General features: G+C 40.8%; 1 protein-coding gene across 3 annotated transcripts in view; it reads left to right on the top strand.

Annotated features, from left to right (window-relative positions):
- The window catches only part of gapvd1 (GTPase activating protein and VPS9 domains 1), a 136,426-nt gene that overhangs the window by 36,278 nt on the left and 76,547 nt on the right, over positions 1-23,601 (top strand). For all 3 annotated transcript variants that reach the window (XM_084327273.1, XM_084327272.1, XM_084327271.1), the window contains exons 3-4: positions 19,481-19,699; positions 23,329-23,596. In XM_084327273.1, the coding sequence (XP_084183399.1) occupies positions 19,515-19,699; positions 23,329-23,596 (453 nt within the window). In that variant the 5' untranslated portion in view covers positions 19,481-19,514. The remainder of the gene's footprint in view (positions 1-19,480; positions 19,700-23,328; positions 23,597-23,601) is intronic.

The following is a 23,601-nucleotide window of genomic DNA, read 5'->3' as shown; positions in this document are numbered from 1 at the left end:
TTTATTACCTTTTTTCAACTGCAAAGTAAAACTTTGTCAACATGTTTTATCTAATAAAACAAAGTTCAGTCTGTTCATCTCACTTCAATAATTTTTATTGCAGAACATGGTATTTTCAAAAGCAGACGGATGTAAACACTGTAATCTGTGTTGCATGTACCTGACAAACTGAACTGTTTGTATTAGTCATATTCCAACTTAACTATTCCAACTTAACTGAATGCACATGTGTGTGTGTGTGTGGACTACTGTACTATTACAGGTATTGAAATGAACAATGTAACTTTCTTATACAATTTCTTTTAATTTTTATATGAATAATTAAATATCGATACAGTATCGCCACGCAAAGTATCACGATACTACTACGTATCGATTTCCCCCCCCACCCCTAGGTCTAATACACCCGTCGATTATCAGTGAGTTGCTTCAAGTCAACATGTTACAAAACGGATTGTTTTTTCATCGGTACATTTCCGTTTTATACCGTTTTGAATATGAGTATAGTTTGGGTGCTTCAGAGTAATTTCAGGAAAAGACGCGATAATAGCCCTTTAGTGGAATACACTAAACACTAGGGCTGCAACGTTTAGTCGACATAATCGACGACGTCGATTATAAAAAATCGTCGACGAGAAATTGTTGCGTCGATTAGTCATTATTATATTTTTTTTGCACTACCTATCTTTGTGAGAGTGGCTTCTCAGGGTTCCAGACAACATCATAACATGATGATCCCATAGCAAATTTTGGACATTGAAAACATTGTTCCCCTGCAGGAGATGATGATCAGAATAGACACACAATACATTACACACGCACTCCTCTCACTCACACACAGCGATCAGAGTAAGACACACACATACACACTCCTCTCACTCACACACAGCGATCAGAGTAAGACACACACACATACACACTCCTCTCACTCACACACAGCGATCAGAGTAAGACACACACACATTCACACTCCTCTCTCTCACACACAGCAATCAGAGTAAGACACACACACATTCACACTCCTCTCACTCACACACAGCGATCAGAGTAAGACACGCACACATACACAAATTACACAGTACACACCTCTCACTCACACAGCGATCAGTAAGACACACACACAAATTACACAGTACACACACTCCTCTCACTCACACAGCGATCAGAGTAAGACACACACATACACACATACACACACGGACTCCTCTCACACAGCAAACAAGACCTAGAAGTCTGTCTGATCTGACTCATCCCCCTCTCCCCTTACAGCTGTTCCACGTCACCCTCCTGGTCCTGGACCAAGTTACAGCCCCATCAGCCGCGGTGCTGGGGGCAGATGCTGCTAGTTATTTTTCTTTTTTATTATTATTTTTTTAGTTATTTAAAGTACACTTCCACTTTAATTTGTATTATTTAATTTATTTATCTTGTTATGAGTGATTGCTGTATTGTTCTTCAAATACAATTTCATTTAAAGTGGCTTAAGATCCAAATTCAAATGTTTCATGAGTCATTATTTTAATTTGCTATGGGATCATCATGTTATGATGTTGTTGTTTGGTCCTGACAAGAGTCTCAAAGTCTGGGGTGATGGTAGACAAGCAACTCTGAGTTCATGCTCAATGTCCAATCTGTTCCTCTGCTCGGTCTTCAGCTGGACCAGAGCTGAGAAGCCACTTTCACAAAGATAGGTAGTTTATTAAAAAAATAAAATAAAAATAAAAATAAATATATAATTTTTTTTGTTTTTTTTGTTTACATAATTGGTTTTCGATTAGTCGACTAATCGAAAAAATAATCGACAGATTAGTCGACTACCAAATTAGTCATTAGTTGCAGCCCTACTAAACACGTTGTAATTTTTCACTTGATTATCTAATCATCCTGAAATCAACGCTAGAGCATAGGGGTGTAACGGTACGTGTATTCGTCGCGCGAATTTACGGTACAGCCGTCACGGTGCGGTAAGTGCAGCCATACGAAGAATACGCCTCACAGCGCAAACACACCAGTCGCACATGCAGGCACTCGCGAGGTCCGTGCGAGAACAGCGCTCGTGGCCGGGCACACCGAGGCACATTTACATTGGAACAGCTGCAGGGTCATTACAATTTTACAGTTTTCTTTCGTTTTCTTGTTCGCCCAATAATGTTAACCAAAGGAAACCAATGGAAAGAAACACACCAACAAACACACCAACATTCTCCCCCGCCGGACTCGAGTAGGGTAAATCTGCAGTGCCGCAGCCCCATACATTGCCAGCCTCACAGGCACAACTGATCAAATAAAAAAAATAAACATACTTTTCCTATATAAAATTATTCTATTTAATAATTATAATAATTATCATAAATATAATATAAAAAAATATATAATTATATTAACACATTGGGCGCAGGGCATTGTGCCCATCATTATACCCAGTCTGCCAGCACTGTAACCCTATGGAGATGTTTACCTTCTTTGCAGGGCTATAACTTTTTAAATATTATAGCTATATTGACATTACTATGGCCCATTCAACATCGATTATCTATCGTTCTGGATGTGGGAACGTTATATTTTTTCATTCATACATTGTTGTGTTAATACCTTCGAGAATATAAGTATGTTTCTAAGCTTTTCTGCTGTAATTCCAAAAACGCTAGTTATAGGCCCTGACGCATATGATTGGCGTTTCTTTCCTATACACGCTATATTAAAATTTTTAAATGTATATGATCGGTATACATTATGCTTCATCATGCGTGAAGGAAGGGAGGGGTCGTTTATAATTCCTTGATCGTCAGTAACGGCTTTAGTATGGGTTGATATATTGATCAGACTGATTGCAAACAAGGAAATGGACAATCGGGCTGAAAATAACGTTAGTGTCCTCTTACCGTTCGCCGATGAGACTGGAGGAAAAAGATCCCAATTATTTGACGCCGATCTCCTAGATCCGACTTACGCCGTTTATGGCGCACAATGTGTTAATAATAATAATTATAATTTCTTTTTTTTCTGTTGTACCGAACTCGTACTGAACCATGACCCCAATACTGAGGTACGTACCGAACCGTGGCTTCTGTGTACCGTTACACCCCTACTAGATCATCATTATTCAAATCAAATCAAATCAAATTTATTTGTAAGGCCTGACAACACACGTTAATGTCCCCATGGGCCGGACACTAAACAAGTCAAGAAGAAACATAACACCATAAAGTCCAAACAATTTAAAATAAATGCAAAATAAATGCAACACTCCCAGACATACCCCATGCGAAGGTAAGGAAAAACTCACTAAAACCTAGCAATAGGAAAAAATCCCGTGTTACCAAGTAAAGAAATCACGGAGATGGCCAGTTAGCCCGCAGCATCCGAGTGCTACTATCGTTAGCTCTCAGAATGGTAGCCAGAAGCCCACATCATCCTAGTACTACTAACGTTAGCTCTCAGAATGGTAGCCAGTTAGCCTGCAGCACCGTAGTACTATTAACGTTAGTATTGTGTATTCAAAAACGCACCGGACTGTAGGCTTGGGCGGTATGACGGTATTACGGTATACCAGGGTATTTCGAGATCCCGCCGGTATGATTCTCAATACCGTGACGTCACAGACTGCTATTACACTGACACTGAGTTGATTGTAGTGCACTGCACAGCACGTGCCAGCAGAGGGTTACGTGGATATCGTTCTGGGACTGGGAGCTAACGTTATAGTAGTACCTGGATGGTGCGGGGTAACTGGCTACCGTCCCGGGAGCTCACGTTGATACCGGGATGGTGCAGGGTAACTGGCTACCGTCCCGGGAGCTTACGTTGATACCTGGATGGTGCTAACTAACTAGCTACCGTCCCGGGAGCTCACGTTGATACCTGGATGGTGCTAACTAACTAGCTTCGTCCCGGGAGCTCACGTTGATACCTGGATGGTGCTAACTAACTAGCTACCATCCCGGGAACTCACGTTGATACTTGGATGGTGCTAACTAACTAGCTACCGTCCCGGGAGCTCACGTTGATACCTACTAACTGGCTACCGTTCTGTGATTTGTTTACTTCGAGGTTGAAGAAAGTGCACTTTTAGGTTGAAAGAACGGCCCTAATCTCAACGTTTCAATATAAGCGTTATGTATGGTGATAACGAGTATATTGTTAGCTCCGCCCCCCCCCCCCCCCCCCCCCCCCCCCGCTGATGAAAATGAAAGTCATACGTCATATACCGTATACCGGGGTATTATGTCAGCAAGGTATGACTATGAAAAAAATTATACCGCCCAAGCCTACCGGACTGTGACGTAACGTTTTACCGTTTATTTGCTTGCTCCATCAGTGCACAACAACACACACTCTCGTTACCACAACGCTTTACGGTATTTTCACAGCACTGTCGCAACATTACGTAAAACGTGAACACCTTGTGATCCACATACACACAACAGTTAGCTCTCAGAATAGCCAGTTAGCTCGCAGCACCAGCAACGGTAAGCGTGTCTCATTTAATTTCCACCACTGAAGCGGGGTTTCCCCTCCTCCTCCTCCTGTGTGTAGATAACCAGATCTGCGGCTCGCTCCACTAGTGAGGACTGGTCTCGCCCTCTGCTGGCGCGTGTGTGCACTACAACCAACCACTGTTAAAACTCTGTTTCAGTGTAATATAAACTGAAACGCATCTGATTTTGACGGTATTGATTTTCAATACCGTCGGGATTTCGAAATACCCTGGTATACCGTAATACTGTCATACCGCCCAAGCCTAGTGTGTAGTGTACTGACAATCATTTGCATTAAACAAATGGATGGGTGCACCAGATTTAGCAAGAAGCTATCATTTCCATCTATAGTCCTATGTACTGTAACGTTACATAGCTATTTAATCACAATAGTGTCTGTGATTAGCGAGTGATCTTCCCACGTGTTTTTGGGGGTCTAGTCCACGGTACGTTGACAGAATTCGCAAAACACCTTATCGCCGGAGGCATAAAAGTCATTAGGATACTGATCTGCTCTGAATTTAGGGCTTATTGCGGAATTTCTTAGCTTCTTGACGACGTTAACGCCGAAGCAGCGAGAAGCTTGGACACTGCTGCATGTTGTGTGTAACACGCTGTAGCGTCCCCGCCGGGGGGACTCCCCGGTCATGTTTGCTTTGCACCAAACGTGCCATCTCTTCCCGAAAACGGAATTTCAGTCCAGATTAGGCCGATTAGGCAGATTAATTCTGCAATATTCCACGTTTTACAGTTGATTTCATTTTTTTATTGGTCAATTCCGCGATTCCGTCCGCGATTCCGTGAACGCGGATTTCATATGGCTCTAGTTAACCCGACTATCATTGTGACTGGCGCTGAATGAGTTAAGAAAAAAATAGCTTTTAAAATGTTTTATTTTAATTTTTTATTACAAAAGAATCAAGTAAATAAGTAACAACCTAAATATGTTATAAATAGCTCTTATCAATTCCATTTAGTGGAGCACAAAATAAATAACCAAGTAAAGAAACAAAAATATGTCTTTAAAATTCAAATAAATAGCCTAGTTATTTTTTATTCCACTTAGTGCAACATTGGTTTTCTTTGTCAAATTAACCAGACAAGTAAACTAACTTAAATAATGTCTTTACTCTTAATAAATGGCTCCCGTCAATTCCACCAAACTAGAACACTAAAATTAGTAATGCATTACAATTTCACTTTGAAAGTGGTGTAAAAGATTAACTTTAACGGTCACAACAAATAAATAAAATCCCGCTCAGTGCAGAGTTACAGTAAAACCAGAAAGAAAAGTTTCATCTTATTGGAGTTGCAGCATTACAGTAAAACCTGTAACGGAACGTAGACCAAATGCGTCCACATTTTTATAGGATTCTAGCACATTTTCATAACAATAGCGAATATTACCGTTTTCATTGAGGTTTCTTACAAATTAAGGATGCTTTGTGTTGTCTTTTATATGCCGATTATCATTAAAATCTTAAATTGTACCATATGTCCCCCTTTTCCGTTAGCCGGTAATTACCGGTATTTGACCGGCAAAATCTGTTGAAGTCCGACATATTTAATCTCTCCGGTCATAATGTCCGGTGAAAATAATTCCCTCTAAGCACAATTTGATTATTTGAATTGTATTCAAATAGGCTAAAATTAAATAGCCTATGCGATGAACGAAACAATCATTACATTTGTTTCATCGTTGCTTCACCAAGCAGCCGGTCTAATAATGACATCGCTGTTGTCAGCGCGAGCTGGCTGCTGCTAGATTTGTGACAAGCATCCAGCTGCAGACACACAGAACCCGCCAGTTTTGCCGGCATAGTGCAGTACTCCAATTCAGTCATTGGCAATTCAGCTGTTGGGTGGGGGGCACTGTTGAGGGGACCCCAGACCCAGTCTGCAGCTGGATGCTTGTCACAAATCTAGCAGCAGCCAGCTCGCGCTGACAACAGCGATGTCATTATTAGACCGGCTGCTTGGTGAAGCAACGATGAAACAAATGTAATGATTGTTTCGTTCATCGCATAGGCTATTTAATTTTAGCCTATTTTAATACAATTCAAATAATCAAATTGTGCTTAGAGGGAATTATTTTCACCGGACATTATGACCAGCACCAAGTCGTTGGGAGGTGGAGATAATATACATCACGCAAACCCACAATAATGTTGCCGTCTCTCTCTGCCAAATTCCTCAGTTCTTCGCTTGATATAATTAATACAAATGTCCAATATAACGGAATTCGTTAGCTCATAAAAATGTGACTATTACAGACTGCTGTTTATTAATGTCGGGCAGACTGCCCACCGACACCTCAAGTCGGCAGCAGCACGAAGTCTCGAGGGACTTATTTTATTTGGAATATATTAATGACTGTATATACTAGGGCTGACCTTCGAAGCTTTTTTTGGCAATCGAAGCTTCGGGGCCGAGCTTCAATTTAAATTCGAAGCTTCGATTTTTTTTTTCTTTATTAATTTTTTATCTTATGTTGTGGGACTTGTACAGCACTTTCGTAAACGTTGTTGTTTTTAAATGTGCTCTATAAATAAAGTGGGTTGGATTAATTAATTAAGTAGCCCCTTTCGTGACTGAGCCAACAAGGTTTCACTCGGCTGTGTGATTTAATTCAAGGTGGATCGCTGTTGTCGTTTGAACAACTTCAGATTTCATGGGAACTACCAATCCCCCAAATCAAGAATGTTTAAGATGAATGAAGTTTGATTATTTGAAATATGGCCTGTGTAGACTAAACTATGCACAGAATTATGTCAGTCTAGGGCTGGGCGATATGGAAAAAAATCATATCGCGATAACGATATGATAATTTTATTTTATTTCTCGATATCGATAATTATCGAATTGTTATAAGTATAAAAAAAAATTAAAAAAAAAAGAAAACATTTTTTATTTTTTTTTTAACAACAGGTGTATGTTTATTTTGCAGCAATTCTTTGTCATTGCCGCCATCTTTAGTGTTACATCCCCTCACACTCCAGTTCTCAGGCTGCAGCTGGTTTAAAAGCTAAAGTAAACCGGCTTCTCTGCTGGCTGTGGCTCCAGAGGAGTTGAACAGTTCTGGCTCTGCTAGTTTATTTTCGATCTTTTGGCGCTTTTTTGGTGGACAAACCACCGCACATGTGCACTGTGACTCGTGACTGGAGTCTAGTTCTGCTAGCACACATAGCCTACTGTGTACAGACGGTTTCAAAATGTATTTTAAATTAGAAAGCAAACAAAATAAATGGACAAGAGAAAAAGAAATCTGAATTTGGTCAGTATTGTCATTTGGACAAGCAAAGCCATTACTTTAAGTTGCAGGCAAGAAAGACAAGTCTGTCCACTGTCTCTGGTTTTAAAACTGCCCTGTTGCAGGTTAAAAAAAAAAAAAATCAGATTTTTTTTTATTTCGATATTCGATATCGATTATTAAAATATATCGCGATATTTATCGTTATCGTTATATCGCCCAGCCCTATGTCAGTCTACAAGGTCCGGATTCTACATGGTCCGGCAATGTAGACCTTGTAGACTCCACTACAGACCAATTATCAGTGAATGTTCATGCATTTTTAAGAAGGGCAACTTCCACAAAAAAACAAAGAACTCACCAAAACATCTCAGTAGCACCTTATCTAAATTGTATTTCCTATTTTGTTTATTCATCCCAGTATCTTTCTTTCTTATGTGTGGAATTCTACAAGGCATGTAGGTGTATATGTATTTGAGGATGATATAATTTGGGCAGTGCTGAGCTGGGTTACTTTCCTCCAGTGTATTTGTCCCCCGGCCCCACCCAATGGAAACACACACACACACACACACACACACACACACACACACACACACACACACACACACACACACACACACACACACACACACACACACACACACACACACACACACACACACACACACACACACACACACACACACACACACACACACACACACACACACACACACACACACACACACACACACACACACACACACACACACACACACACACACACACACACACACACACACACACACACACACACACACACACACACACACACACACACACACACACACACACACACACACACACACACACACACACACACACACACACACACACACACACACACACACACACACACACACACACACACACACACACACACACACACACACACACACACACACACACATTTACATTTAGTCATTTAGCTGACGCTTTTATCCAAAGCGACTTACAAGTTCTGTACGACAAGACAGCAAGAAGGGTACAACTCTATCAGCTGAGTAACAATGTTTATCAAAGTGTTGCGTGTTACAGTGTAGGTTAGTTTATTAGGAAAAGTGCATGACAGTAAGGTTAGTCACGGTTAGATTTTTTTTTTTTTTTTTTTTTTTATCATTTCAGATAATGGTTGAAGAAGTGAGTCTTTAGTTGACGGCGAAAGATTGGATGGGATTCGGCTGTCCTAACTGGGATGGGTAGTTCTCTCACACACACACACACACACACATACACACACACACACACACACACACACACACACACCACACACCACACACACACAGGGACCGAAACTAAAGCCCGCCGCCCGCCAGGGGCGGTCAGTTTTTACCTTTGGCGCTTGACACTTAGAGGGCTGCCCGCCGTGTGGCGTGTAGACGTGTAGTTCATAACGATACTCTTATTTTGATTGTGCGAGTACAGATTATAGCCGCTCTCGTCTTTTTTTTCTCCGCCGCGAGATCGTTAAAAAACGACAAGTCCCACATTGCACTCAAGTCAACGGTCCAATCACAGTAGAGTGACGTGACTGGTTTCATGAGAAAGAAAGCAAATGACCAATCGGAAGCTCATTTGGCTTGTTTACTTCCTGAAACGCCACCATTGCGATATGCGGGCTGAGCTACCGTTACTGTTTAAACAATGACCCAGTCAACTATTCACTTTTAGTTTAATACATGACGAGGCATTGTCTAACGGTATCTAGCTGGCTAGCTACTGATAGCTGCTGATATCAACAAATGCTCCAGCAATAGTCGACTCGAGTGCATAATACCTCCGTTCCCTCGTTAGCTAGCTTAGCTAGCTCACATTAGATCTTATCTGTCCCAGTAAACTAAATTGTCTTAACGTTATCTACCGGGCTAGCAGTAGCTACAGATAGTTCCTGATATCAATGTCTTATAACATTGATTGAATGCGTATTCTAGCTGAGGGCATGTTGAATGTGATTTGACAAAAGAATTGTAATGTTATAAATAGGGTCCAGCTGCATCGCCGGAGAATCCTTGCATGCTGAATGTAGGGTCTAGCTGAATATAGGGTCTAGCTGCAGGGCCGGAGAATCCTTGCTGGAGCTGGAGGCTACTCAAGTATACACACAGACAGTGGAGCTGTTTGCAGATAGCAAGCATTTTGTCTTATTGCGTGGTGGCGATGTCTCGCAGATAATACAACTACAAGTATGATTATATAATATATATTTTATTTCAAATTTGTTTTTATATAAAATATATATATATATATAATTTTTTAATCAAAAAAATTTTGGCAGGTAAGAAATATGCTTGGCGGGTAGACTCTTCCCATCTACCCGCCACTGGCCGGTGAGTCAAAAAGTTAATTTCGCTCCCTGCACACACACACACAAATCGAAGTTTTTTTTTTTTTTTTTATAACTTCGATTTTTTTTAATGTTCGAAGCTTGTGCCATCGAACGAAGCTTCGAAGTATTTAAGACAGCCCTAGTATATACGCAAAAGTAGCCTAGTTTTAAGTTAAAATATTATAAATGCCTTGATGATGTCATTCTTTATATAGGCCTATCAATTGTTTTTAAGCTCAATAAACTCTGACCGGAATTTATCCCATTTGTCCGGTAGATTGAAATCTACCGGACACTCAGACCTGCAAAAAAAAATTCTAACGGAAACCCTGCTTTAGACAACATATGTAACGCTACCAGCGCACTTTTGTTAAGATAATTAGTTTACCATTCACGGTCGCTATACCGAGGTTACTTGCAGTAATAGTTTACCGCTGTTCAGATCACATCGAAGAATATAGACACATCCCAGTGACCTTGTGACCTGTGCTAACGCTCTTGGGAAATGCATTGTTGTAGTTTTCAACATTTTCACCTTTTAATTTTAAACCAATGCTGCCATCTACTGACAACAGAAAGTGTTGTCTAATCGTCACCTTGAGAGCCACTTCCGTATACACAGGGCTCTACGCTAACCTTTTTCACTAGGGGCACAGGTGCTCCTAAATGAAAAAAGTTAGGAGCACACAAAGACATTTAGGAGCACCCAAAAATATTTAGGAGCACAGTGAAAATATTTCAAGTAAAAGAGTTTTTTTTTTTTTTAAATAAATGTATATTTGTACTGTGCGTGCATGTGTGTAAATTAGCTCTTGCTACAACCCTGCATGTTTACATTTTGTATTTTGTACTTGATGTTCATTAACATGTGCTGTCCCTATCAAATAAACTATCAAATCAAACTACTGCTACAAAAGTAACAGTCACTTAACTTTAGCTTTTGCCCCTTTTATGCCTATGTTTTGGCTTTGTTGCTCTTCTAGAGAAATAATCCTTTCAGGGTTGCCTATTGAAATACTGTACACCTCCAGTACAGAAACATTGTTTATGAGTTTGCGTGTCAGGTAGACTATTGATTGACAGTCGAGTCTGCCAATTACGTCACACCGCTTGCACTCCGGCCGTCCGGCGCTGCAGCTGGACCCTATTGCCCACCTCTGCTGTTGATAACGCTAGCCAAGTTAGCTGTACACACATACAGTCGGCCGGCAGTTACTTTGGTGTAGGGGTGTAACAATGCATCGATCCTAAGGGGGAAATTCAACTGCATCGATTTGAAAATGATAGAATCGATTATCGCAATTTGAATGTGTACACAGTGTTATGTTGTTATCATGTCCGTTACAGTCAACACAACGGCATACGCTACTGCATCAACGTTATGATTAACAAAGCAAGGCATTCGTTTTGTTGCATTAACGTTATATTACTATTGCTATCGCTAAATCTAGGTGTTCTAAAATATATTGCTATTGGTAAGACTAGAAGTTACATGTCTCGGGAAACTCTCATATCGCAATGGTGGCGTTTCAGGAAGTAAACAAGCCAAATGAGAGCTTCCGATTGGTCATTTGCTTTCTTTCTCATGAAACCAGTCACGTCACTCTACTGTGATTGGACCGTTGGCTTGAGTGCAATGTGGGACTTGTAGTTTTTTTAATGATTCTCGCGGCGGAGGAAGAGGCTGTAACGAGAGAGGCTGTAATCTGTACTCGCACAGCGTGCGCGTAATTGATTTTTACGGTTCGCACACACATATTTTTAGGGGCATATGCGAGCAATTTGGTCGCACTGTAGAGCCCTGATACAGCCCAAACCCATTCCAGAGATTCCCACTTTTTACTGGGAATGGGATGTGACCGTATTTGGTCCCAAACAATAAGAGTGGCTGCGATTGGTCACTGTGACGTTATATCTAAATAATAAAAATGCAAGGCACTCTCGTTATCAAGGAACGCCAGTTTATTTATTAAGTGCTTAATATTGGTGCTCTCTCTTGTTTATTTGTACTCTTACTCACTTCAAAATTAAGTGAAGGTTCTTTTTGAGGAAAGTCAGCATCTATTCTCTACCCTGTTGGGCGGACAGCCAGTTCCTCTTCTCATCAATGACTTGTTTTGAGACTTACCTCCATTTCCCTACCTCTTAATTGAGAGCATGCTTAACCTGCTTCAGGTTGTCTGCATTTGTGAAGTATCTGAAAATAGATCAATAATGTAGTGTACTTAATAATTAATCTAACCATTTGGCTTAAATTATTGATACTGGTGACTTAGATTTCATTCATCATAAAGCAAAATACTAAAATAGGCTATCATAGTATTTAGAAGGTACATTTACTGGACTTGCCTGTCTTTGTATCTGGGATCCACTAAAGTGTCAATGCAGTAGACTAGAGTGACTCAGCCTCAACCTGGCTGAAGCATCTATCCACCGCCTCTAGGAGAGTGCTTTACATTATCTTGATTCCCTGGTCAGTGCTAGTCTCATGAGAAAGAACATGTTTAAGGACGTTATGGCAGGGATTACATCAGCTGCTGTTGCAGTCTCAGCGCTCACTACCCTTGTCAGTTCTTCAAAGGGAGCTAAAACCATGACCGTCTTCTCAACCTGGAAGGTTGTGGTCAGCTGCATAGACACTGAGTCTGTTTTTGCTTCAGAAGGCTCTGCAGCATGTAGTGACTGCTGTTCCATCTAACTTGCACATCTAGCTGTAGGCGCTTTTTCAGATCAATTTGGATATCTTCCAGATGTGCTTAGGCCTGTGGTGAATGTTTGGAATGGCCTATCTTTCTTGCATCAGCCAGTGTGTCTGTGACACTGCGCTGAGAAAGCAGACCCTTGGAAGTTGTGTACGACCAGGTGAAGTGTGATACTGCGCTGAGAAAGCAGACCCTTGTGTTCGACCAGCTGAAGTGTGTGCACGATGCTGCCCCCACATGGTACTCTCATATCATCCATGGCTTTATTCATATTTGTCTATTCCCCATGTGTTCAGCATCTCCTCGATTGCCTGTTTTACATGCTTTGCTGTATGCAATCCGTGAAACTGATGAGCCTGCAATATCGCACGCTTTAAATCAAAAGTGGAGTCGATCCAGTGTGAAGCAAGGACATCGGTCAAACATCACAAATCCAAATGTCTGTGGTAAAGCCAATGGCAGTCACATCAGATAAAATTAGGGATGCCCCGATCACGTTTTTTGCCACCGATCACCGATCACCGATCGTCGTGAGCCATATCGGCCGATACCGATCCGATACCGATCGTTTTTGATTAAAAGGAAATTAAAAATTATTTTATATAATTTTTTTTTTTTTTTAATAAAATATATATATTATATAATTAGACTTGTACCGGTACTTGTATTATCTGCGAGACATCGCCACCACGCAACAAGTCAAAATGCTCGCTATCTGCAAACAGCTCCACTGTCTGTGTGTACTCTAGTAGCCTCCAGCTACCAAAAAGGATTCTCCGGCGCTGCAGCGGGACCCTATTGGTAACGTTATGCTTTGGTCATTTAACATTCAGCAAGCCCTCAGCTCGAATACGCATTCAATCAATGTTATAAGACATTGATATCAGGAGCTATCTGTAGCTACTGCTAGCCTGCTAGATGACGTTAAGACAACTATTTAGTTCAATCGGACATTTAGTTTTGAACAGTGAATTAACGTCAGCTAACGCGAGCTAACGCGAGCTAACGGAGGTATCAACATGCACTACAAGACTTGCTGGAGCATTTGTTGATATCAGGAGCTATCGGTAGCTAGCCGGCTAAATACCGTTAGACAATGCCTACTAAAAGTGAATAGTTGACTGGGTAATTTTGTTTAAACAGTAACGATAGCTAGGTAGCTAACGTTAGCTCAGGTCGAATGCACTATCTAGACTCAGCAGAGGAGGTCCGTGTTTACAAACTCTACACGGGTACGGGCGGGGCTAGGGAGGAGGAGCAGTTTGCAGGTCCTGTGCGTCTGAGACAAGCAAGTGAGATATCCACTTGATCAGTTTCCGCGATCTGCGAATATGACTAATTATCGGAATTCCCCGATCGCATATTTATACTAATTATCGGCCGATAACGATCGGTGGCCGATCGATCGGGGCATCCCTAGATAAAATGCCTCTTGGTGGTCACAAACCTTGTTGTAAAACTCATAATGCAGTGTTGAGACGGTAGGGCATGTCGTGGCTCCTAGTACAGCTCCAATAGACGGCGAAAACCTGTATTCGCTACCACAGTGATCTGATGGGCTGGCCATCCAAAACGATTAATGAAATAATGTTTTTGGCCTTGTCACTGTCTCGAGGAAATGTCTGTCTTTTTAAAAGTGTCCTCCAGTGTGCCTGTATTGCCTGAATGAACTCGCTGAGTGTTTGTTTTTCATGTGCCATATCAAGTTTTTTTTTATTGAACACAGTACTACTGCCTAGTGAAATGCTCACATTGTACACATTACAGGTGGCTGTTGGACTGCTTTTTGTTTTTAAATTTCAAATATTTCCACACTGCAGTCATTTTAGCTAAGCTGCCGCGCCACAAGGCTTGTACACGTGTCACAAATTGTGCTCTTGTCTCGTTTACGGCATGAGACGTAAAACAAAGGATTGGCTTTAGTTAGTGCTCAATAAAGCCCATACCGAGCAGTTAGCCTTGATCAACCCCGATCTCAAAGATCTGATTTGGACATCCCAGGGCTGTACACTGCAACGAGATGATCGCAAATTGCCCCTTAATTTGGCCCGTGCGAGTGGAAAATTATATTTGGGGGCAACCTTGCGAGTAGTGATTTCAACCCTTCATTCGCATTTCACTCCTAAATTAATCCATACAAATTGGATAAAAAAAATAGTAAAACATTAGCTTACAACCAGGGCTGTACAGTGCGACATAATGTCACGCCGGTGCTATGAAAAAATCTGTCTGCGATGAATGAATTTACTGCGATAGCCTGTGGAAAAAAAGATTTGCGTGTGGAGTGAATCTGGGCCACGCAACTTGGTAGTTGTAGTCTATCGTGCGATTAAATACCATGTCCCCATCTGCGTAGAGTCCATACATCCAACACCAAATCCCATAATTCCTAGCGAACAATCTAATCGAAAGTGAATGTTGCATCGTCAAAGAAGAACTTCCTTTCAATACGTTTAAGCCGCTAATTATGCTCTGCAAGAACAACGGAGCGGATATCAGTCCATCTTATGACAACCACGTCCGATGTGGAGAGATGATAAGAGACCATAGCCGATTAAATTAAGTCTGATCTGGCAGTGATGATTACAATGACGGGGACACGGACACTTCTAACGTTCAGCCATGCATTAGGTGAGTCACCCACAGGATGTTTTTCAATACTTAAATACTGTCTACTTAAATTTCCCTCCGGGGATCAATAAAGTATCAACCTATCTATCTAATAATGAGACAATATGCAAATAAGATAATACTAATAATTGTCACGGTTCCCCGTATGAAAGTGGCTTGCAACTTACTGCTGGTAAAATCACTGTTTATTTCTCGTTCTGCATAGTATTACATTCCACTTCTATAAACAATCAAAGTCCCACCGTAAGAGCCTCATACGGGTAAATTAAAGCTTTTTGATTAGCGTCTTTCCTTCGAGCTAAGTTGAACGGAACATTTCACTGTCAAAAGCGCAAATGTAAACAAGGTTGCGTCGCAACTAGGGATGGGTACCGAATTCGGTACTTTTGAGGTACCGAACCGAAACACGTCGGTACTACCGAGTATCGAATCAAGTGAGATACCAGGGGGAAAAAAAAAACTGTCAATTGTAGTTATTTGAAGTTTGGATTTTTTTTAAGGTAGGTAAATTAAATTTCTTGAGACTAAAGTACAGAAAAATGGTACCGTTGGGTACCGGTATCGATTCACAGGTACCGGTATCGGTTCAAATGTGAAAGGTACCCATCCCTAGTCGCAACACTGTTTTCAAAATAAAGGTCACATATACACATACCGTAGTAGGCCTCTCAATTCTTATAAAAAAAAAAGTCCCGGATATACATAAACATTAATTGGCATAGATTTCTATAAACGGCCCAACACATTGATCACTTTAGGCACACCCTGAAACCAGTAACATCACAAATATGAAGCGGGTAATTACCCATAAAAATAATAAACCTTTCATGGGGTTATTTACAATAATAATAATTCATTTTATTTATAAAGCACTTTTCATTGTGAAACAAAGGTATGCAGAGTTTCTTGTCCTCCTGATTAATGCAATGGTGTGTGTGTGTTGTGGTGATCTCATTCAAGGAGCACTACACAAGCGCGCGCACACACACACACAGTTTGTTGTTTTTGTTCTATTAGTGATTTACACACTTTCTCAGTTGGTTCATTATAAAAGATACAAACCTGAAAACAAACGCACTTAAATGTTAAATAAAAGGACCACAGTAATGAGGCAGGAGGAACATATTTTTTTGCATTATAATGGTAAAATAGTTATTTAAAAATGTGCCCCTAAAAAATATTCTTTGCCCCTAAATTTCTCATTTAGGGGCAAGTGTGTCCCTAGTGAAAAAGCTTAGCGTACAGCCCTGCATCCGTATTTGCTACATATGTGAATACCTGCTGCAAATAGAATATAATTTGAGATGATAAAGCTCTACTTGCTCTGCTCTAGGCTTCACATTAACTCATTCAACGCCAGACCCGATGATAGTCTGGTTAACTCGCCGACCGTTCAGCGCCAATCACGAGTATAGTCGGGTTTTAATCGTTATTTCTTTTATTAGCGATATCCATTCATTTTCATCCATCCAGCCTGATGTTATCATTGGGAATGGGTCTGAGCTCGCAAAAGGGAAAATACCGCCGCCTTCCAGCTGGTATTGCACTCCATTAGAAATGGTGTAGTTTCTTTTCTGGGACGATCCGAGCTGTGCGGGTGGGGTTTAAATACTCAGGCGAGGTAGGCCTATACAACGATGGCATGGAACAGTAACCCCGCCCGCCCGTTCATGTGTAACGCTCGGTAATGTGGGACGGACCTCAACAAGCAGTATTTGGAATGGCGATCACATAATTGGATTATTTCTTTTGCATTACATCAGATACCAGGTAAGGACTCTATATATAAAATCTTGCGTTGATCTGATATTTTTTTCTACCGCCATCGCGGCTGTGTGCCGTTGGGTGCAGGAGGGGACTGGGGGAGCCTCGCGCTACGAGGGCCATTTCATTCTTGCATGAGGAAGGATAATAATGATAATCTAGCGTTGATTTCAGGAAGATTCGATAATCGGGTGAAAAATGACAACGTGTTTAGTGTATTCCACTTAAGGGCTATTATCGCGTCTTTTCCTGGGATTACTAAAACTATATTCATATTCAAAAACGGAAATGTACGGATGAAAAAACAATCCGTTTTGTACATGTTGACTGGAAGCAACTCACTGACGATCTACGGGTGTATTAGACCCATAGATATAATATAAGATATATTTTAAGTAGGGATGCGGCCGAAAGGCCGAAAATGATTAATAGAAATATATAATGTATTTTTTTTCCAGCTACCTGATTATGACAAAAGACATGATTATGGCAAAACTTAACTTAAATAATATTAATAATCACTATTATGGGTCCATAAAAATTTTTTTCAGCACTTTTGAATGCATACATTAATTCCAGACTGACTGCTGAAAGATTGTACAATTTAAACATTTTCTCTTTGCATACAACAAAATGTGCATTAAAGTCAAGTGCATTTTCTTTTCTCTGTAGGATAACTACAACAAAGTGCATTCAGAACAAAGCCAATGTGCTTTAAAACGGCATAAAGATCTGCACACATGAGAGGGATAATAGCTTATAGCAGACTTAATGATGTTACTGTAGTGGCTACAGTAAGCATTTTATATAAAAGTACTCTGTATTTTTGTATGACAACTCATAAAGAAACTTGAACTACTGTCATAATTCACGGCGTTCTAGCCTACATGGAAGGACTGTTGTATTTACTACATCTCCCGTCACTATTAGCGGGGGATGACGTAGCTTTAAGAGAGACGAGAGAAAGAGGACCGGAAGCCTTGTTAGCTAGCTTAACGCTAACGTTAATTAAAAAGGTTTTTAACCGCGACGGGCATATAGTGAGGGCATATAGTGTGTGAGGATATAAACCATGTTAAAGACTCATTTATTGGACGCGTTGCGCGCAGTGTTTACATAGAAACAGCGCGACTCCCGAGTCCCAAGAGGAGTTATCACAGACTGCAGAACGCAGGACTGAAGAGCTCACGTTGCGCATGTAATGACTGAAGCTGCGTTTTGATTATGTCATCACAACAACACGTTAGGTATGTTACGAACGTCCCTGTTCTTTGACATTCTGTGATATATTTTCGGTGCTAAAACCCTTTCGGCCGAAATAACCTTTTTGACCATTTTCGGCCGATAATTATCGGCGGCCGAATATTCGGTGCATCCCTAATTTTAAGTAGGGGTGCACGATATTGATTTTTGACCCCGATATCGATACCGATAACTTTCTGCTGCTCAAGGTCGATACCGATAACCGATATATATATATTTATTGTATTATAAATCTTTTTTTTTATGTATATTCCTGTAGTTTTGACCTAACCAGATTTATCATGACATGAGCGTTACTACTATGAACAAAACAAAGCCAAGAGAACAGTTTTGACTCTTCAAATAAAGTGACTATATTTATTTTTCCAAATAAATATAATTTGAGTCGATCACAAAATTCACAATCTGTCAATGTCTAACAATGTGTTTCCCTGAACAATGAGTGAACTAAAAACCAACAGGTATTGTGCTTTGTCAGTAGGGATGGGTATACCGTTCACATTTTAACCGATACGGTACCGGTACCTGTGAATCGATACCGGTACCTTTTTTTTCTCTGTACTTTAGTCTCTAAAAATGATCTACCTACCTCAGTTGTGAAAAAAATATCCAAACTTCAAATAACCACATTTCGACCGTTTTCGGCTTGCCATTGCCCCGACTGCTTTGTTGTTGAATCAAGTCAAATCCTAAGTAAGCATATATTGTGCGTGTGAACGTCGACATGAAAAAAAAAAAATAATTTTATCGGGATGATGTCATAATTGCTGATATCGGCCCGATAATTATCGTGCATCCCTAATTTTAAGCACTCAAGTGAACAAAGCGGCCCATTGACTTACAGTGCTGGCGTAATAGTGCCCTCTGGCGCCCCGACCCGTGGCGCAGAATGAGTTAAGATCCAAATATTGGTTTAGCTCTTGCTCTGTTGCTGTTGACTCGTGTTTTCTTCAGAAGTCTCCATTATCAGTTGCTGTTCTCTCTCCCATGTCACTGACCCGCTGTTGTCTCTCCCCGGCTGCAGTTCTTTGCCTCTCTGCCTGCCTGAGCCAGTGAAGATGGTGAAGCCAGACATCCACACTCTGGCCCACCACCTGAAGCAGGAGCGGCTGTATGTGGCCTCAGAGAAGCAGCTGATCCAGCGGCTCAACGGCGACGTCCTGAAGACGGCCGAGAGGCTTTACCGAGCCGCCTGGATCACCAAGCAGCAGAGGATCAACCTCGACCGCCTCATCCTCACCAGGTCAGAATGGCCAAAAGTAATCCAGTCGGAAGAGCGACGGAGAAACTCTGCTAGTGCTTAGGCTACTCTTGTTATTGCGTCTATTTCTGCTATAACTGCACTCATGGCTGTTTATTTATATCCGCTTGTTGCCATTACTAAACTAACGTCATCAACTACGGGAACCAATCATGGGCTACATTCAACTGGGGGACAGAATAGCAGTTAGAATGTAGTCCCTGATTGGCTCTGATTGTATTGTAATTTCTAGAAATCGAAGTGGTTTACGAGGAAGTCCAGTCTGTATCACGAAAGTAGACTTTTTTTTTTATATTACTGAATACAATGTATTTAGTAACGGTAATTATTAGTGCTGTCAGTGTCAGGCGATTAAAAAAATGTATCTAATTAATTACAGGATTTTTAATTAATTAATTAATCTAATTAATCGCATTTTAATCGCATAACCATTTTAGGCCTTATATTCTATAATCATATTTCAAATGGCATGTGTCCGGATGGCAGAATTCAGTGCTGTATCTACAAAACCTTCTGTTTAATCATCTTCCATTTATTAATTTGCTTAGATTTTTCAGGTCTGGTCAATTTTAGCATGGTGTTATTCAGTCAAAGATAAAAAAAAAAATGTAATTGATATTCTCATTTGGTTCATTACAATTTACTAGTGATGCACCGATGTGAAAATTGTGGCCGATACCGATAACCGATATTAACACTTTCAGTGCCACGGACGACATAACTCGTTTTATCAGCCCCCCCGTTGAGTGCCCACGACGACAAATATTGTTTTATTAGCGATCTGAATTCATATTTCATCAACCGAGTCTCCCGTTGGTACACCAGCCCCTACAGGAGCTCAGATTGGAAAAAAGTGCCCCCTATCGTCTATCCCTGTGTAACTGCAGGTCAGTCGCTTAGACTGACCTGGGATCTGTAGCCAACTCGCTCTTTGTGCTGGCAAGCTGTCTGCTCAAGAGGGATCTGCTCGCGGGACGGGAATCATTCTGGAATATATATTCACAGCAGCCAATAATCAATCAATAAGCGTGATCGATATTTGGAATGGCGATCAGGAATTGGAATAATTTTTTTGGAGAACATCTGTTCTGAGGTAAGGAATCTATTTTACCAGTCTTGGGATAATCAGAGTTGTATTCGCTGAGATCTCAGCGTTTGCCCTATGTGTGATGTGTCTGTGTGTGTGCGATCGCTGATGAGGAAATAAGATAATCTATTTTTTCAGCTCGCGTCTATAGCGTGCATACGTACACATATACTATCGATAATCTAGCGTTTATTTGAAAATGATTCATAAATAGGCCGACAAATGACAACGTGTCTAGTGTATTCGAGAATATTCCAATAAATGCCGTTTATGAGGGAATCTTTCTATCTTCCCGAAAATCTTCGAGAGAACGATAGCTTTTCGAAATGCTATAAAAAGGATATGAACCGATTATTAAAAAAAAAAATAAAAAAAAAAAAATCCGTTTCGACAATGTTGACTGTAAACGAGTCATTGATAAGCGACGGGCAGATTAGACACATAGCCATAATTTAAAACATAGATTAGGCGTTTTTAACGCTAACATTGAAGTGGATGGTGGCATTCAACGGGGTAAATCAAGGTTAATCAAGGGCTCTGAAAGTGTTAATATTGCTGTTCTGGCAGATACCGATATTTACCGATGTCGATATCTCCGTATAGAAAACACTTTTTTAGCTATTTTCCAAAACACTTTTTTTTTTTTTTTTTATTAAATAAACGTTTAACTTATTTTCAGAGATGACAGATATTTTGAAACTATTTAAGGCCAAAACATGTAAAAAAAATAAATAAAAAAAAGATTAAGATTGGCCCCATCTTGATATCGGACCGATACCGATGTGTAAAAAAAACTGCCATATTGGCCGATATTATATCGGCGGCCAATATATCGTACATCACTACAATTTACTCAAGCCTAGTAACAGACACAGTATTTCTAACACTGGGAATACATTCCCTGAGATCCATAGATGTCCCTAGAATCAGATACCAAGAACATGCAAATGGATCATATTAAAAAAAAAAATCTGTAAATGTGTATTCTACGTTCTTATCGAATGAATGAGATTAAAAAAAAAAAAAAAAAAAAAAAATATATATATATATATATATATATATATATATATATATATACCGGTATATATATATAAAAATAATATATATATTTAAATGTTGAGTTAATTTTCATAACGCGATCATTTGCTGTGTAATTAATTAATGCGATAAACTGACGGCCCTAGTAATTATGCAAAGTTTGTTGTTAACCTGCGCCTTGATACAAATGACACTGCGGTCACGTACTGTAACAGGTTTGTAATTTGGTCATAAACAAAAGTCTTGCTGTTCCTTGAATCTGTGACGATTTCAGCTCTGGCTCTTACAGACAGAGGCTACCGAATCTCATCTTTTTTGTTGTCGTCTTTGTGTAAATGAATGACTGTAATTTCTCCTTCACCCTCGGATGTATTTATTCCTCCAGTTTAGCGCCAGTTGCATGACCAAGACGTATTCGAGACACCCACTCGCTCGCTATGTGAATTCTGTGAACAATAATCTGCTGTATTATTCTCACATTGGCTCAGTTGGTCATTACGTGGATTTAGGACTTGGGCGCTGGGAGGGTTAAACTCTGAATAATTAAAACATTTGCGTTCGCACACACAGTCCCTCCGGGTAATTTGCAGTTAAGTTCAGGAGTCCAGTGCATCATGTGTGAAAGGGGCTTCTGTTAACCGGCTCTGCACAAAGAGCTTCCAGGTTCTCTTACCACTTCCTCTCCTCTTGCAACTGTTAAGTTGAAAGAATGACGCATGCCCCTGCTGGTGGGGGGCGGTGGGCACATCACATCACATCAGGCTTAATATGGCAGATTCTTTTTTCATGGGCACCTCAATAACCTTTAGGGGTTTTCTGTCCCAAGACTTACAAAGCAGGAGTAACCCTGGTAATGATAATAATTTAACCCCTTATGTTGAGGGGTTTTGTTTACTTGTTGCCGGATGCCTGTTTTTGAGTTCCAGCTGAGAGGTAGGAGCTGGAAAACATAACGGTTCCATAGTCTTATCTACAGTACAGGTCCAAAATTTATAACAATCTCACGGAGAATTTGTGTTTTTCAGATGTTTTTATAATCCTTGTATCAGTAATAATTCGTCCAAAATGGCTGACCGCTCATTCATTTGGACGGGCGAGTGAGGAATTCTCAAAACAAACAACTTCTTCGTCTTCTTCTGTCCCTTTTACCGTAGGGATCAGCCCTCAGCTCGCATAAGATACCATTAGCTCCAGAATTTCATTGGGTACAAAAACGGTCAATCATTTTCACCGTCAAAGGTGAAAGGACCAGCCGAAACCGGATGTGGTCACTTGTCCGAAACCGACACGTGTTGGTTGTTCGGCCTTGTAACCCGAGATTGGAAGTGCGTAATAGGTTGAGTAGGGTGTCAATCGAACGGCGGCTTTTTAGCTTTTCCAAAAAATACAGTGCTAGGCCGACAGACGGGGCAAAGTGCTGCGACGGGCAGTAACTGCCATTATACAGGCCGCCGAACGTTAATGGGTTAAGCTCCTTGTCCTACAGTGCGGAGGCCTCCCCGGCTGAATGCTGCCAACATGCCAAAGTGCTGGAGGACACACAATTTGTTGATGGCTACAAGACTCTGGGCTTCCAGGAGAGCATCTATGGTGAGTTCCTGGCCAGGATGCGGGAGAATCCCAGACTGGTGGCCTCCTGCCTGGTGGCTGGAGAGAGGCTGAACCAGGAGCACACCCAGAGTGTCATCTACGCCGTCTTCACCTCACTCTATGGCAACTGTATCATGCAGGAGGATGAGAGCTACCTGTTACAGGTAAG

The sequence above is a fragment of the Notolepis coatsorum genome, assembly GCF_963971535.1.
Source record: "Notolepis coatsorum genome assembly, chromosome: 1".
NCBI lineage: Eukaryota > Metazoa > Chordata > Actinopteri > Aulopiformes > Paralepididae > Notolepis > Notolepis coatsorum.
The sequence above is the reverse complement of the archived record's forward strand: the minus strand, read 5'-3'. Positions and strand labels throughout refer to the sequence as shown.